Below are 18,043 nucleotides of genomic sequence, written 5' to 3'. Positions count from 1 at the left end.
GCAGTAACACGCGGGACATAATAATATACTGTAACACATAATGGGAATAAGCGCTTCAGACATAAAAGTCACATAGGAAAAGGAATCCCTGCCCTGAAGAGCTTACAATCTAATTATTTCTGGTAATACTCACCATAACTATGTTGCGGCTGGTTTGAACGACTCTACAGAGGTTGTAAGCCGAAAATGACAGACCTTTTTCCAATGTACCAAATAAGTATACATGGGAAGGATGTTGATCCAGGGATTAATCCGATTGCCAATTCTTGGAGTCAGGAAGGAATTAATTTTTCCCCTTAATGGGGTTTTTTGTTTGCCTTCCTCTGGATCAATAAGGAAGTATAGATATAGGATAAAGTATCGTGTTGTCTAAATTTAGCATCGGTTGAACTTGATGGACGTACGTCTTTTTTCAACCTCATCTACTATGTAACTATGTAACTATGTAACTATGTAATGTCTTTTTAATATACTGGGAAGACAGCAGCATAGAGGGTGTTTCTGTCCTGACTGCTGCTTTGTGATGTCAAAGGGGCAGAGCAGAAGACAACCAAGAAACAACATACCCAATGAAATCAAATGTGAAAAAGAAAATTCATCTAAAAAAATCATTATCGCAGAAAGACACTTTAAGTAGATTTTAGTATCATGATATAAAAAATATATATACAGTATAAGAGTGAAATAATGTTTGACTGTGTGTTTGTGCCCCCTGTGATTAGCCTGAGGGGTGGGCTGACGTCACAGAGGGCGTGACAGTCACATCACCCTCACACCGCGTGCGCCTCTTGGCCTCACTGTCCCATATCTCCCCCCCTGCATCTCCCATCTCCCTCATATCTCCCCCCCTGCATCTCCCATCTGCCACCCCCTGCTTCTCCCATCTCCCTAATATCTCCCCCCCTGCATCTCCCATCTGCCCCCCCACCTGCTTCTCCCATCTCCCTAATATCTCCCCCCCTGCATCTCCCATCTGCCCCCCCACCTGCTTCTCCCATCTCCCTAATATCTCCCCCCCTGCATCTCCCACCTGCCCCCCCACCTGCTTCTCCCATCTCCCTCATATCACCCCCCTTGCATCTCCCCCCCTGCATCTCCCATCTCCCTCATATCTCCCCCCCTGCATCTCCCATCTGCCCCCCCACCTGCTTCTCCCATCTCCCTAATATCTCCCCCCCTGCATCTCCCATCTGCCCCCCCACCTGCTTCTCCCATCTCCCTAATATCTCCCCCCCTGCATCTCCCATCTGCCCCCCCACCTGCTTCTCCCATCTCCCTCATATCACCCCCCTTGCATCTCCCCCCCTGCATCTCCCATCTCCCTCATATCTCCCCCCCTGCATCTCCCATCTGCCCCCCCACCTGCTTCTCCCATCTCCCTAATATCTCCCCCCCTGCATCTCCCATATGCCCCCCCACCTGCTTCTCCCATCTCCCTAATATCTCCCCCCCTGCATCTCCCATCTGCCCCCCCACCTGCTTCTCCCATCTCCCTCATATCACCCCCCTTGCATCTCCCCCCCTGCATCTCCCATCTCCCTCATATCTCCCCCCCTGCATCTCCCATCTGCCCCCCCACCTGCTTCTCCCATCTCCCTAATATCTTCCCCCCTGCATCTCCCATCTGCCCCCCCACCTGCTTCTCCCATCTCCCTCATATCACCCCCCTTGCATCTCCCCCCCTGCATCTCCCATCTCCCTCATATCTCCCCCCCTGCATCTCCCATCTGCCCCCCCACCTGCTTCTCCCATCTCCCTAATATCTCCCCCCCTGCATCTCCCATCTTCCTCATATCTCCCCCCCTGCATCTCCCATCTTCCTCATATCACCCCCCCTGCCCACCAGAAGTGCCGCACTGCTAGAGAGTGGCTGCGAGCGGGCTCTTGGGGGGAGAGTGAGCCGGGGAGCCGGGGGGAGAGCGAGCCGGGGAGCCGGGGGGAGAGCGAGCCGGGGTGCCGGGGGGAGAGCGAGCCGGGGAGCTGGGGGGAGAGCGAGCCGGGGTGCCGGGGGGAGAGCGAGCCGGGGAGCTGGGGGGAGAGCGAGCCGTTGAGCGCCGGGAGAAGAAAAAGGGGAGGGAAAGCCCGGGAGAGCCAGGTTAAGATGCTGCCACCGGCGCCGTCCTCCCGCTGACCCGCACACCGCTTCCTCCCTCACTGTCGTGAGTGGAGTACCTCAAGGATCGGTACTGGGACCCCTGCTTTCTAACTTGTTTATTAATGACCTTGAGGTTGGGATCGAGAGCAAAGTCTCCATCTTTGCTGATACTAAATTGTGTAAGGTAATAGAATCAGAGCAGGATGTAATTTCTCTTCAGAAGGACTTGGAGACTGGAAATGTGGGCAGGTAAATGGCAGATGAGGTTTAATACAGATAAATGTAAGGTTATGCATTTGGGATGCAAGAATAAAAAGGCGACTTACAAATTAAATGGAGATATATTGGGGGAATCTTTGATGGAGAAGGATTTAGGAGTGCTTGTAGACAGCAGGCTTAGCAATAGTGCCCAAAGTCATGCAGTAACTGCAAAGGCAAACAAGATCTTATCTTGCATTAAACGGGCAATGGATGGAAGGGAAGTAAACATAATTATGCCCCTTTACAAAGCATTAGTAAGACCACACCTTGAATATGGAGTACAATTTTGGGCACCAATCCTAAGAAAAGACATTATGGAACTAGAGAGAGTGTAGAGAAGAGCCACAAAATTAATAAAGGGGATGGACAATCTAACTTATGAGGAGAGGCTAGCTAAATTAGATTTATTTACATTAGAAAAGAGGCGTCTAAGAGGGGATATGATAACTATATACAAATATATTCAGGGACAATACAAGGAGCTTTCAAAAGAACTATTCATCCCACGGGCAGTACTAAGGACTCGGGCCATCCCTTAAGGTTGGAGGAAAGGAAATTTCACCAGCAACAAAGGAAAGGGTTCTTTACAGTAAGGGCAGTTACAATGTGGAATTCATTACCCATGGAGACTGTGATGGCAGATACAATAGATTTGTTCAAAAAAAGGTTGGACATCTTTTTAGATGGGAAAGGTATACAGGGATATACCAAATAAGTATACATGGGAAGGATGTTGATCCAGGGATTAATCCGATTGCCAATTCTTGGAGTCAGGAAGGAATTAATTTTTCCCCTTAATGAGGTTTTGTGTTTGCTTCCTCTGGATCAATAAGTAAGTATAGATATAGGATTAAGTATCTGTTGTCTAAATTTAGCATAGGTTGAACTTGATGGACGTACGTCTTTTTTCCACTTCATCTACTATGTAACTATGTAACTACTACAGTATGTAACTATGTAACTACTATGTAACTGTCTCCCCTTTGCCCCCTGCAGTCGACCTCTGAAGGGGGGGGGGGGGGGATCACTACCTTCCCAGCTACCCCCCCAGTGAGCCACCGCTGCTGAGCTCTGAAGGGGGGGTTACAACTTGCCCGCCCCCCAGTGAGCCGCGGAATGGCTGTGTAGTGGGGGGAATCCCAACCCTAAAGTGACCCGCCGTCGGCGAGCTCTGAAGGCGGGGGGGGAATTGGAGAAATGAAGGGGGGGGGGGGGGGGAGAATGGAGTTGTGAAGGGGGGGGAGAGGGGAAGGGGGAGAAAGGGAGGGGGGAACAGAGAGAGAGAGAGGGGGAGCGGGAAAATTAAATCCCGGGCAACGCTGGGTATATCAGCTAGTATATATATATATATATATATACATACACACACACACACACATATTTGCAGAAGTATTCACCCCCTACCAATAATGTCACAAGTTTTTGAATAACAAAAAATATCTGCGCATTTTTTTCTAACTAACTATTTGTATTCAATGTTACAAAGCTGTAGGGGTTAAACTGAGCGCTGTTATATGAGGAGGTTACACTGAGCGCTGTTATATGAGGAGGAGGTTACACTGAGCGCTGTTATATGAGGAGGAGGTTACACTGAGCCCTGTTATATGAGAAGGGGGTTACACTGAGCGCTGTTATATGAGGAGGAGGTTACACTGAGCCCTGTTATATGAGGAGGGGGTTACACTGAGCCCTGTTATATGAGGAGGAGGTTACACTGAGCCCTGTTATATGAGGAGGAGGTTACACTGAGCGCTGTTATATGAGGAGGAGGTTACACTGAGCCCTGTAATATGAGGATGGGGTTACACTGAGCGCTGTTATATGAGGAGGAGGTTACACTGAGCCGTGTTATATGAGGAGGATGTTACACTGAGCCCTGTTATATGAGGAGGAGGTTACACTGAGCGCTGTTATATGAGGTTACACTGAGGCGCTGTTATATGAGGAGGAGGTTACACTGAGCCCTGTTATATGAGGAGGGGGTTACACTGAGCGCTGTTATATGAGGAGCAGGTTACACTGAGCCCTGTTATATGAGGAGGAGGTTACACTGAGCCCTGTTATATGAGGAGGAGGTTACACTGAGCGCTGTTATATGAGGAGGAGGTTACACTGAGCCCTGTTATATGAGGAGGAGGTTACACTGAGCGCTGTTATATGAGGAGGAGGTTACACTGAGCGCTGTTATATGAGGAGGTTACACTGAGCCCTGTTATATGAGGAGGAGGTTACACTGAGCGCTGTTATATGAGGAGGAGGTTACACTGAGCCCTGTTATATGAGGAGGAGGTTACACTGAGCCCTGTTATATGAGGAGGAGGTTACACTGAGCGCTGTTATATGAGGAGGTTACACTGAGCCCTGTTATATGAGGAGGTTACACTGAGCCCTGTTATATGAGGGGAGGTTACACTGAGCCCTGTTATATGAGGGGAGGTTACACTGAGCCCTGTTATATGAGGAGGAGGTTACACTGAGCCCTGTTATATGAGGGGAGGTTACACTGAGCCCTGTTATATGAGGAGGAGGTTACACTGAGCCCTGTTATATGAGGAGGAGGTTACACTGAGCCTGTTATATGAGGAGGAGGTTACACTGAGCCCTGTTATATGAGGAGGAGGTTACACTGAGCGCTGTTATATGAGGGGAGGTTACACTGAGCCCTGTTATATGAGGAGGGGGTTACACTGAGCGCTGTTATATGGGGTGGAGGTTACACTGAGCGCTGTTATATGAGGAGGGGGTTACACTGAGCGCTGTTATATGAGGAGGAGGTTACACTGAGCGCTGTTATATGAGGAGGAGGTTACACTGAGCGCTGTTATATGAGGAGGAGGTTACACTGAGCGCTGTTATATGAGGAGGAGGTTACACTGAGTGCTGTTATATGAGGAGGAGGTTACACCCATCCTCTTCTTGTCCCCCTCCTCCCCCCTCACTGTGACTGGGCCGCTCAGTAACACCCACACTCTTCTTGTAAACCTCCCCCCCACCTCAGTGTGACTTTGGCTTTGCGCTCCGTTGATCTCTTCCTGGTCCTGCTGGAGCTCCCTGGGGATAGGCGATCATGAGGCGGGGGCTGCTCCGGCTCCTCCAGGTGCTGGAAGTCCCTGCTACCAGGGGGTGTGCCGCTCATTGGTGTGAAAAGGGAACCACCTCCTCCCGTGCCAGAACACACACACACACTCTCTCACCATTGTGTCTTTCTCACCTTCCCCCAGTGTCTCTCTCACCTTCCCCCAGTGTCTCTCTCACCTTCCCCCAGTGTCTCTCTCACCTTCCCCCAGTGTCTCTCTCACCTTCCCCCATTGTCTCTCACCTTCCCCCTGTGTCTTTCTCTCTCACCTTCCCCCAGTGTCTCTCTCTCACCTTCCCCCAGTGTCTCTCACCTCCCCCCAGTGTCTTTCTCACCTTCCCCCAGTGTCTCTCACCTTCCCCCAGTGTCTTTCTCACCTTCCCCCCAGTGTCTTTCTCTCTCACCTTCCCCCCAGTGTCTTTCTCTCTCACCTTCGCCCCAGTGTGGCTCTCTCACCTTCCCCCCAGTGTCTCTCACCTTCCCCCCAGTGTCTCTCTCACCTTCCCCCCAGTGTCTCTCTCTCACCTTCCCCCCAGTGTCTCTCACCTTCCCCCCAGTGTCTTTCTCTCACCTTCCCCCATTGTCTCTCTCTCACCTTCCCCCAGTTTCTCTCTCTCACCTTACCCCAGTGTCTATCTCCCTCACCTTCCCCCAGTGTCTATCTCCCTCACCTTCCCCCAGTGTCTCTCTCTCACCTTCCCCCAGTGTCTCTCTCTCATCTTCCCCCAGTCACTTTCTCTCTCACCTTCCCTCTGTCTCTCCCCCTACCCCCCAATATGTCTCCCACCTCTCCATGTCTCTCTCTCCCCCTCCCCCCAATATGTCTCCCACTTCTCCATGTCTCCCTCTCCCCCTCCCCCCAATATGTCTCCCACCTCTCCATGTCTCTCTCTCCCCCTCCCCCCAATATGTTTCCCCTTCTTTCCATGTCTCTCTCTCACCCTCCCCCCAATATTTATTTATTTATAAAGTATTTTACCAGGAAGTAATACATTGAGAGTTACCTCTCGTTTTCAAGTATGTCCTGGGCATAGTTGATATGACAAATAATACATGGTTACAAATACAGTTACATAATGAACGGTATACATTATATACAAGACATTGCATGCACAGTTAAAGAAAAAATATATTATATGCTTATGAAACAGTTACAGACCAGATTAAAATGTGAGACAGCCTTAGATTTGAAAGAACTTAGACTGGTGGTGGATGTGAGAGTCTCCAGTAGGTTGTTCCAGTTTTGGGGTGCACAGTAAGAGACGGAGGAGCGCCCGGATACTTTGTTGAGCCTTGGGACCATGAATAGTCTTTTGGAGTCTGATCTCAGATGATAAGTGCTGCATGTGGTAGGGGTGAGGAGCTTGTTCAGATAGGTGGGTAGCTTGCCCAGAAAGTATTTGAAGGCAACACAGGAAAGATGAACTATGCGCCTAGATTTTAGTGATTACCAATCTAGTTCTTTGAGCATTTCGCAGTGATGTGTGTTGTAGTTGCATTGGAGAACAAAACGGCATATAGAATTGTAGAGGGTGTCAAGTTTGCTAAGGTGGTTTTGGGGTGCTGAGCCATATACTATGTCTCCATAGTCAATAATTGGCATTAGCATCTGCTGTGCGATACGCTTTCTGACCAGCAGACTTAGGGAGGGTTGTTTCCTGTAAAGTGCCCCTAGTTTGGCGTAGGTCTTGGATGTCAGGGTATCAATGTGCATCCCGAATGTTAAGTGGGAGTCAAACCATATGCCCAGGTATTTAAAACTAGTAACAGGAGTTAGGGTGGTGTTAGTGTTGGTTCTGATCTGGAGCTCAGTCACTGGAAGCTTTAAAAATGTAGTCTTGGTCCCAAATACCATTGTTACAGTCTTGTCAGTGTTTTAAAACAGTTTGTTTTGGGAAATCCAGTTTTCGAGTCTCAAAAAGTCAGACTGAAGTATGTGTTCAAGTTCGGAGAGCATATAGGATTATATGAGCATATAGGAGCATATGTGTGCATATAGGATTGTGTCATCTGCATACATGTGTATTGAAGCTTCCTTACAAGCGGTGGGAAGATCATTGATGAACACTGAGAAGAGTAGGGGCCCCAGAACAGAGAATTGCGGGACACCACAGGTGATATCCAGGGGTTTGGAGTTAGAGCCTGAGATGGACACAATATGTCTCCAACCTCTCCATGTCTCTCTCTCTCCCCTTCCCCCCAATATGTCTCCCACCTCTCCATGTCTCTTTCTCCGACCTCTCCATGTCTCTCTTTGTCACACACTCTCACACACTCACACACTCCCCTCATCACGCATTCAGGAAGTCAAAGCCTATGCTGCATGGGCTGTGCAGCACAGCGCCACCTAATGGCTGCAGGAGAAATTGCAGCTACAGACTGCTTTTCTCTCTGCTTATCTGCAAAATCGCCTGCGTCCCCCCCCCCCCTAAACAATAGTGCACCCCCCAGTTTGCGCTCCTCTGATAGATGATACTGCAGACATGTGGGAAAAGGTTTTGTGGTGAGACGAGACAAAAATTTAAATAAAAGAAAAGAAATGTAAGCTATCTTTTGTTTTATATATATATATATACACACAGTTAGGTCCGGAAATAATTGGACACTGACACAATTTTCATAATTTTGGCTCTGTACGCCACCACAATGGATTTGAAATGAAACAACCGAGATGCAATAGAAGTGCAGACTTTCAGCTTTACTTCAAGGGGTTGAACAAAAATATCGTATGAAACGTTTAGGAATTGCAACCATTTTCATACACAGTCCCTTATTTCTGGGGCTCAAATGTAATTGGACAAATGAACACAATCATAAATAAAATGTTCATTTTTAATACTTTGCCGAGAATCCTTTGCAGGCAATGACTGCTTGAAGCCTGGAACGCATGGATATCACCAAACGCTGGGTTTCCTCCTTTGTGATGCTTTGCCAGGCCTTTACTGCAGCTGTCTTCAGTTGTTGTTTGTTCGTGGGTCTTTCTGCCTTAAGTTTTGTCTTCAGCAAGTGAAATGCATGCTCGATCAGGTTGAGATCAGGTGATTGACTCGGCCATTGCAGAATATTCCACTTCTTTGCCTTAAAAAACTACTGGGTTGCTTTCGCATTATGTTTTGGGTCATTATCCATCTGTAAAGTGAAGCGCCGTCCAATCAACTTCGCTGAATTTGGCTGAATCTGAGCAGACAATATATCCCTATACACTTCAGAATTCATCCGACTGCTTCTGTCTTCTGTCACATCATCAATAAATAATAGTGACCCAGTGCCATTGTAAGCCATGCATGCCCATGCCATCACACTGCTCCACCGTGTTTTACAGATGATGTGGTATGCTTCGGATCATGAGCCGTTCCAAGCCTTCGCCATACTTTTTTCTTCCCATCATTCTGGTACAGGTTGATCTTAGTTTCACCTGTCCAAAGTATGCTGTTCCAGAACTTGGCTGTCTTTTTTAGATATTGTTTGGCAAAGTCTAATCTGGCCTTTCTGTTCTTGTGGCTTATGAATGGTTTGCACCTTGTGGTGAACCCTCTGTATTTGCTCTCGTGAAGTCTTCTCTTTATGGTAGACTTGGATAATGATATGCCAACCTCCTGGAGAGTGTTCTTCATGTGGCTGGATGTTGTGAAGGGGTTTTTCTTTAACATGGAAAGGATCCTACGATCATCAACCAATGTTGTCTTCCGTGGACGTCCAGGCCTTTTTGTGTTGCAGAGCTCACCAGTGAGTTCTTTTTTTTCTCAGAATGTACCAAGCTGTTGATTTGGCCACTCCTAATGTTCCTGCTATCTTTCTGATGGGTTTTCTTTTTTTTTTTTGCAGCCTAAGGATGCCCTGTTTCACTTGCATTGAGAGCTCCTTTGACCGCATGTTTTGGGTTCACAGCAACAGCTTCCAAATGTGAATGCCACACCTGGAATCAAGTCCAGACCTTTTACCTGCTTAATTGATGATGAAATAATGAAGGAATAGCCCACACCTGTCCATGAAACACCGTTTGAGTCAATTGTCCAATTACTTTTGGTCCCTTGAAAAAGAGGGGGCTACATATTAAAAAGATGTAATTCCTAAACCCTTCCTCCAATTTGGATGTGAATACCCTCAAATTAAAGCTGATAGACTGCACTTTAAGCCCATCTTCATTATTTAACTGTAACTTGAATTTATTTTGGTACACAGCCGAAATAACAAAACTTGTATCAGTGTCCAATTATTTCTGGACCTAACTGTGTGTGTGTGTGTATATATATATATATTTATATATATATATATATATATATATATATATATATATATATATATGTTAATATGTTGATGGTGTTGAAGCAAAAGGTGGCACTGCGTGCTCATTTGCATGTCATTTCCCAGAATCCCTTGCTGCAGTGGAAGTGCTGTGTGCTGGGTGATAATGGTGAAAGGCGGGGTTGCAAACCTGCTAAGACATGCAAATGAGCATACAGTAATATTTCCATTTGCTTTGCTGTAGAGGGTTTTTGTCACTTTTTTTACCCACCATAACTAAGTGTATATATATATATATATATATATATATATATATATATGCAAATATATGCTCATCTGCATGTCTTAGGCAGGTCTGCAACCCCGCCTTTCCCCATCATCACCCAGCATACAGCACTTCCACTGCAGCAAGGGATTCTGGGAAATGACATGCAAATGAGCACACAGTGTCACTTTTTGCCTCAACAACCATTTTTAACATGGTTCCCTATAGGCTTAAGCTTGCTGCATGGTCACAGCTTTGAGCACAGCCAGGGTTAAGGTGCATACCCAGAAAACCACCCACAGACAGCCGTTTCGACCTTGATGGGTCTCATCAGTGTGGGGTTGATTTTACTGGGAATATATATATATATATATGGTGTCAACCCCTCCAACCTCATACCCATCCCCTGCCTCCCTCTCTCCTCTCTCCCTTTCTCCTGTGCCCTTTGGAATTCTCGCTCCCTTTCTAACAAGTTCCTCTCTGTACATGACTTTTTTCTCTCACTCTCTGCTCCTATTTGCTATAACTGAGACCTGGCTCACTCAGTCTGACACTGCTCTGGAAGCTGCCCTCTCCTATGGTGGCCTTTCCTTCTCCCACACTTCGCGCACTGATGGCAGGGGTGGAGGCGTGGGGCTCCTGCTCTCCTCTCTCTGCCGTTACCGAACCCGTCCTATTCCTCCATCTCTCGCTTTTCCCTCCTTTGAGGCTCACACTGTCCAGATCTTCTCTCCTCTCCCTGTCCTTGTGTTGGTCATCTATCGCCCACCTACCTCTACTCATCCCCCTTCTGCCTTTCTCTCTCACTTTGAATCCTGGCTCTCTTTCTTTCTATCCTCAGACTCCCCTATTCTTCTCCTTGGGGACTTCAATTGCCACATTGATGACCCCTCTCTCCCTTGGGCTTCCCGCTTTCTTTCTCTAACCTCTTCTTTTGGCCTTCAACAGTGGACTGCAGCCTGCACCCACAAGGATGGCCACTACTTAGACCTGGTTTTCACTAAAAACTTCTCTCTCTCCGATTTCTCCATTTCCCCTTTTCCTCTCTCTGACCATCACCTCATCTCATCTCGTTTCTCCCCTTCTCCACCTCCATCTACCCCCCGGTTTTGCAGAAACCTGCGCTCTATTCACTTACCTGACTTTGAGTCCACTTTATGCTCCTCTCTCTCAGCTCTGCTACAGACCCTGACAACCTGGTCAGGAACTACAACTCTGCCTTGTCCTCCTCTCTTGATCTACATGCCCCGCTTTCTCTTTGCCGCCCTCGCCCTTCTAACCCTAGACCCTGGCTAAATTCCCACACGCGCATGCTGCGTTCGTCCACTCGTTCCTCTGAACGCCTCTGGAAGAAATCTCATACTCTCGCAGACTTCCTTCACTACAAATTTATGCTATCCTGTTTTAACTCTGCACTCTCGCAAGCTAAACAAGCCTACATTTCTTCACTAATCAACATGCACAAGTCTAACCCACGCCGACTGTTCTCTGTCTTTGATACTCTACTCAAACCACCCTCAGCTGCCTCTCCTTCCTCCATCTCCGCTCAGGACTTTGCTGACTATTTTAAGGAAAAGGTGGAATCCATACGTCAGAACATCCACTCTGTTTTTTCCTCTTCTCCCTCTACCACTTGCCCTCTTGACCCCATTCCCTCCCATCTCATAAAACCTCTTGCTCCTACTATAATCCCTTCACTCACACACATTTTTAACTCCTTCCTCTTCTCTGGAACCTTTCCATCCTCCTTCAAACATGCAACAGTCATACCATTACTCAAAAACAGCAAGCTTGACCCTACCTGTCTTTCTAACTATCGACCTGTCTCCCTCCTGCCTTTTGCCTCTAAACTCCTTGAACGTCTTGTATTCTCTCGCTTGCTCCATTTTCTCAACACCTGTTCTCTCCTAGACCCTCTACAATCTGGCTTCCGCACTGCTCACTCCACGAAAACAGCCCTCACTAAAATAACTGACGACCTCCATGCTGCCAAAGATAGAGGTCATTACACTCTGCTCATTTTACTCAACCTCTCTGCAGCATTTGACACCGTGGACCACCCTCTTCTCCTTCACATTCTCCATACTCTTGGTATTCGGAACAAAGCTCTATCCTGGATCTCATCCTACCTCTCCCATTGTACTTTCAGTGTCTCTTTTGCTAACACCTCCTCCTCCTCTATTGATCTCTCTGTGGGGTTACCCCAGGGCTCTGTCCTGGGACCTCTTCTCTTTTCTCTGTACACACTCTCTCTAGGTGACCTAATAACATCTTTTGGGTTTGATTATCACCTCTATGCTGACGACACACAAATATACTTTTCAACACCCGACCTTACACCTGCTGTACAAACCAAAGTTTCTGAATGTCTCTCTGCTATATCATCCTGGATGGCCCTCCGCCGCCTTAAACTCAACATGGCTAAAACAGAGCTCCTCATACATCCTCCCAAACCTGGCCCTACTACCTCCTTCCACATTACTGTTGGAACTACGATCATTCACCCAGTAGCCCATGCACGCTGCCTAGGGGTCACACTCGACTCCTCTCTCACATTCGCCCCTCACATTCAAAACATTTCTAAAACTTGTCGCTTTTTCCTCCGCAATATAACAAAGATACGCCCTTTCCTCTGTTGCTTGACTGCTAAAACTCTGACTCAGGCCCTCATTCTCTCCCGTCTTGATTACTGTAACCTCCTGCTGTCCGGCCTTCCTGCCTCTCACCTGTCTCCCCTACACTCTATCCTAAACGCTGCTGCCAGAATCACTCTACTCTTTCCTAGATCTGTCTCAGCATCTCCCCTCATGAAATCCCTCTCCTGGCTTCCAATCAAATCCCGCATCTCACACTCCATTCTTCTCCTCACTTTTAAAGCTTTACACTCTTCTGCTCCTCCTTACAACTCAGTCCTTATTTCTCGTTATGCACCATCCAGACTCTTGCGTTCTTCTCAAGGATGTCTTCTTTCTACCCCCTTTGTATCTAAAGCCCTCTCCCGCCTTAAACCTTTTTCACTGACTGCCCCACACCTCTGGAATGCCCTTCCCCTCAGTACCCGACTAGCACCCTCTCTATCCACCTTTAAGACCCACCTTAAGACACACTTGCTTAAAGAAGCATATGAATAGCACTGTGGATATTCTGAACACGTGATACATAAAGCTTGGGCCCCTGCAGACGCACTTACCAGAACTCCCTCCTACTGTCTCTGTACGTTCTCCCTACCTACCAATTAGAATGTAAGCTCCTCGGGGCAGGGACTCCTCTTCCTTAATGTTACTTTTATGTCTAAAGCACTTATTCCCATGATCTGTTATTTATATTATCTGTTATTTATTTGATTACCACATGTATTACGACTGTGAAGCGCTATGTACATTAATGGCGCTATATAAATAAAGACATACAATACAATATATATATACAGTGTTCGACAAACCTATACATTTGCACGCCCCGGGCGAGTGGATTTAACATCGTGGTGAGCTCCTATTGGCCCAAGCAGCACACGTGTGGTACTAGGTGGCGAGTAGATTTTTTTGTTTGGTGAGTAGATTTTTTGGTGATTTGTCGACTACTGTGTGTGTGTGTGTGTGTGTGTGTGTGTGTGTGTGTGTGTGTGTGTGTGTGTGTGTGTGTGTGTGTGTGTGTGTGTGTGTGTGTGTATATATATATAGCAACTGTAAATAATATATAAATATATAAATAATCTCATATTTTCTAACATAAAATTAGGTGTAGTGAATCACAAACAGTTTCACTGTGAAAATAACACATATGAACCACACTGGAGATTTTCGGTGTTATTGAAGTATAAATGTTTACAATATTATCATTTTTTCCCCTTCAAATAATGTTTCATTATCGGGCTCGGTAATGCAGCGTTGCGTATAATAACTGGTAGGATATTCCGTATTTCACAGCCGCTGCCTTCCTCTCCCCCTGCAGGGCTGCCGGGCACACTGACAGATCTAGAAAAAAGAAGGCAAGTTTTTGGAAAAAACTTTATACCTCCCAAGACGCCAAAAACGTTCTTACAGCTAGTCTGGGAGGCGCTGCAGGACGTCACGCTGATCATCTTGGAGATTGCAGCCATTATATCCCTCGGTCTCTCGTTTTACCGACCGCCCGGAGGGGACAACGAAGGTAGGTTGCGTATCCTTATATGTTGACTGTCTTGGTTATTGTTAGATATTCGTATGTAGTAATGAAAAGGGACTGAGATAGTCTGCCCAAAGAGCTTACTCTTTCCCTTGTTGTGCGTGAGGTTCGAATCTGGCGTGCGGACTCTCATACTGGAGGGGTGCAGGCCTGGTATGGGAGACCTGCATTGTCATCACCTCAGTGTCAAACAGATGTGTGCAAAGACGGTAAGGAATGTCGGGTTTAAGCCAGTGATTTTCAACCGGGTTCCGCGGGCATCACTCAAGGGTTCCGCATCCAACGGGGAGGGAGGGAGGGGGGGGATGAGATAACTGTCCCAGGCCCTGCGGCTCGGTGACTCACCGGCTCACGAGAAGTGGCGTTGTGGCATCTCCCCGGCATTAACTTCAATCGCCTCCCTTCTCCGATCGGCGCCGGAAGTCAGCTCCAACGCCTGACTGCAGGAGGCAGCTTCGGACCGGAGCAGCGCAGCATGGGAGTAGAGGGGTGTGTGTGTGTATGTGTGTGTGTGTGTGTGTGTGTGTGTGTGTAGGAGGGGAAGAGATGGGGGAGTGTAGGAGGGAAGAGAGAGAGAGAGTGGCATGTAAGAAGGAAAGAGAACGGGGAGTGTAAGAGGGAAAGGGGGGGTGTACGCGGGAAAGAGGGGGGTGTAATAGGGAAAGAGGGGGGGTGTAAGCGGGAAAGAGGGGGGGGTGTAAGCGGGAAAGAGGGGGGGTGTAAGCGGGAAAGAGGGGGGTGTAAGAGGGAAAGAGGGGGGTGTAAGCGGGAAAGAGGGGGGTGTAAGAGGGAAAGAGGGGGGTGTAAGCGGGAAAGAGGGGGTGTAAGCGGGAAAGAGGGGGGTGTAAGAGGGAAAGAGGGGGGTGTAAGCAGGAAAGAGGGGAGTGTAAGCGGGAAAGAGGGGGGTGTAAGCGGGAAAGAGGGGGGTGTAAGCGGGAAAGAGGGGGGTGTAAGCGGGAAAGAGGGGGGTGTAAGAGGGAAAGAGGGGGGTGTAAGAGGGAAAGAGGGGGGTGTAAGCGGGAAAGAGGGGGTGTAAGCGGGAAAGAGGGGGTGTAAGAGGGAAAGAGGGGGGTGTAAGAGGGAAAGAGGGGGGTGTAAGAGGGAAAGAGGGGGGTGTAAGAGGGAAAGAAGGGGGTGTAAGAGGGAAAGAAGGGGGTGTATAAGAGGGAAAGAGGGGGGAGTGTAAGAGGGAAAGAGGGGGGAGTGTAAGAGGGAAAGAGGGGGGTGTAAGAGGGAAAGAGGGGGGTGTAAGCGGGAAAGAGGGGCGTGTAAGCGGGAAAGAGGGGGGGTGTAAGAGGGAAAGAGGGGGGTGTAAGAGGGAAAGAGGGGGGTGTAAGAGGGAAAGAGGGGGGTGTAAGCGGGAAAGAGGGGGGTGTAAGCGGGAAAGAGGGGGGTGTAAGAGGGAAAGAGGGGGGTGTAAGAGGGAAAGAGGGGGTGTAAGCGGGAAAGAGGGGGGTGTAAGAGGGAAAGAGGGGGGTGTAAGCGGGAATGAGGGGGGTGTAAGAGGGAAAGAGGGGGGTGTAAGAGGGAAAGAGGGGGGTGTAAGCGGGAAAGAGGGGGGTGTAAGCGGGAAAGAGGGGGGTGTAAGAGGGAAAGAGGGGGGTGTAAGAGGGAAAGAGGGGGGTGTAAGAGGGAAAGAGGGGGGTGTAAGCGGGAAAGAGGGGGGTGTAAGCGGGAAAGAGGGGGGTGTAAGAGGGAAAGAGGGGGGTGTAAGAGGGAAAGAGGGGGGTGTATAAGAGGGAAAGAGGGGGGTGTAAGAGGGAAAGAGGGGGGTGTAAGAGGGAAAGAGGGAGGTGTAAGAGGGAAAGAGGGGGGTGTAAGAGGGAAAGAGGGGGGTGTAAGAAGGAAAGAGGGGGGTGTAAGAGGGAAAGAGGGGGGTGTAAGAGGCAAAGAGGGGGGTGTAAGAGGGAAAGAGGGGGGGTGTAAGAGGGAAAGAGGGGGGGTGTAAGAGGGAAAGAGGGGGGTGTAAGAGGGAAAGAGGGGGGTGTAAGAAGGAAAGAGGGGGGTGTAAGAGGGAAAGAGGGGGGTGTAAGAGGGAAAGAGGGGGCTGTAAGAGGGAAAGAGGGGGTGTATAAGAGGGAAAGAGGGGGGTGTAAGAGGGAAAGAGGGGGTGTAAGAGGGAAAGAGGGGGGTGTATAAGAGGGAAAGAGGGTGTTTGTAAGAGGGAAAGAGGGGGTGTAAGAGGGAAAGAGGGGGTGTAAGAGGGAAAGAGGGAGTGAAAGATGGGGGTGTAAGAGTGAAAGAGGGGGGGTGTAAGAGGGAAAGGGGGTGTAAGGGAAAGAGGGGGGTGTAAAAGGGAAAGAGGGGGGTGAAAGAGGGGGGTGTAAGAGGGAAAGAGGGGGGGTGTAAGAGGGAAAGGGGGGGTGTAAGAGGGAAAGAGGGGGTGTAAGAGGGAAAGAAAGGGGGTGTAAGGGAAAGAGGGGGGTGTAAGAGGGAAAGAGGGGGGTGTAAGAAGGAAAGAGGGGGTGTAAGAGGGAAAGAGGGGGGTGTAACAGGCAAAGAGGGGGGTATAAGAGGGAAAGAGGGGGGGTGTAAGAGGGAAAGAGGGGGGGTGTAAGAGGGAAAGAGGGGGGTGTAAGAGGGAAAGAGGGGGGTGTAAGCGGGAAAGAGGGGGGTGTAAGAGGGAAAGAGGGGGGTGTAAGAGGGAAAGAGGGGGGTGTATAAGAGGGAAAGAGGGGGGTGTAAGAGGGAAAGAGGGGGTGTAAGAGGGAAAGAGGGGGTGTAAGAGGGAAAGAGGGGGGTGTATAAGAGGGAAAGAGGGTGTTTGTAAGAGGGAAAGAGGGTGTAAGAGGGAAAGAGGGGGTGTAAGAGGGAAAGAGGGGGTGAAAGATGGGGGTGTAAGAGTGAAAGAGAGGGGGTAGTGTGAGGGAAAGCGGGGGAAGTGTAAGAGGGAAAGGGGGTGTAAGGGAAAGAGGGGGGTGTAAAAGGGAAAGAGGGGGGTGAAAGAGGGGGGTGTAAGAGGGAAAGAGGGGGGTGTAAGAGGGAAAGGGGGGGTGTAAGAGGGAACGGGGGGGTGTAAGAGGGAAAGGGGGGGTGTAAGAGGGAAAGAGAGGGGGTGTAAGGGAAAGAGGGGGGTGTAAGAGGGAAAGAGGGACGGGTGTAAGAGGGAAAGAGGGGGGTGTAAGAGGGAAAGAGGGACGGGTGTAAGAGGGAAAGAGGGGGGTGAAAGAGGGACGGGTGTAAGAGGGAAAGAGGGGGGTGTTAGAGGGAAAGAGGGGGGTGTAAGAGGGAAAGAGAGGGGAGTGTAAGAGGGAAAGAGAGGGGTTTAAGGGAAAGAGGGGGGTGTAAGAGGGAAAAAGAGGGGGGAGTGTGAGGGGAAGTGTAAGAGGGAAAGAGGGGGAAGTGTAGAAGGGGAAGAGGGGGGTTGTATAAGGGAAAGAGAGAGGGGGTGTAAGAGGGGAAGAGAGGGGAGTAGAAGAGGGGGGGAATGTGAGAGGCACGGATGGGGAGAGGGGTGGAGTTCCCCAGAATTTCACAATATAATTCTAGGTTTCCTTAACCAAGAAAAGATAGCCAATGCTCAGAAAGATTACATAACATGTAAATTACTGTTCCAACTTGAACAGAACATTTTATACTTTCCCAAAATGTACAGACCCTTGTCAAGCAAGTCATCTTTTTTTATGTATTACTCCCCCACTCTACTCTATAATCCATATGTAGCCCCCCAATTAGCACTGGGATCATTTGCGTGGATGATGGATTTGAGAGCTTGCATAATTGTCTACATTACACATTACCTAAGGGTGGGTGGGGGGGGAGGAGGAGTTTATTGGGGGAAAGAGTAAGGGGAAAGTGGGCCGTGACATCCACAATCACCAATGGGTTTAAGATGTTGGTTTCCCAGGTGTAAATTGCACATTTGTGTAGAAGTAGGAACCACATCAAATAGTTCAACCATAACATTTAAATCGATCTAAAAATGACTCCATTGGTA

General features: G+C 48.7%; 1 protein-coding gene across 14 annotated transcripts in view; it reads left to right on the top strand.

Moving 5' to 3' along the window:
• ATP2B2 (ATPase plasma membrane Ca2+ transporting 2) overlaps positions 1 to 18,043 on the top strand; it is a 389,572-nt gene that overhangs the window by 248,735 nt on the left and 122,794 nt on the right. For all 14 annotated transcript variants that reach the window (XM_075573778.1, XM_075573776.1, XM_075573774.1 and 11 more), the window contains one exon: positions 13,894 to 14,091. In XM_075573778.1, coding sequence (XP_075429893.1) covers positions 13,894 to 14,091 — 198 coding nt within the window. The remainder of the gene's footprint in view (positions 1 to 13,893; positions 14,092 to 18,043) is intronic.

This window comes from Ascaphus truei, chromosome 17 (assembly GCF_040206685.1).
Source record: "Ascaphus truei isolate aAscTru1 chromosome 17, aAscTru1.hap1, whole genome shotgun sequence".
NCBI classification, from domain to species: domain Eukaryota; kingdom Metazoa; phylum Chordata; class Amphibia; order Anura; family Ascaphidae; genus Ascaphus; species Ascaphus truei.
Note: the sequence above shows the minus strand (reverse complement) of the source record. Positions and strands in the feature narration are given on the sequence as shown.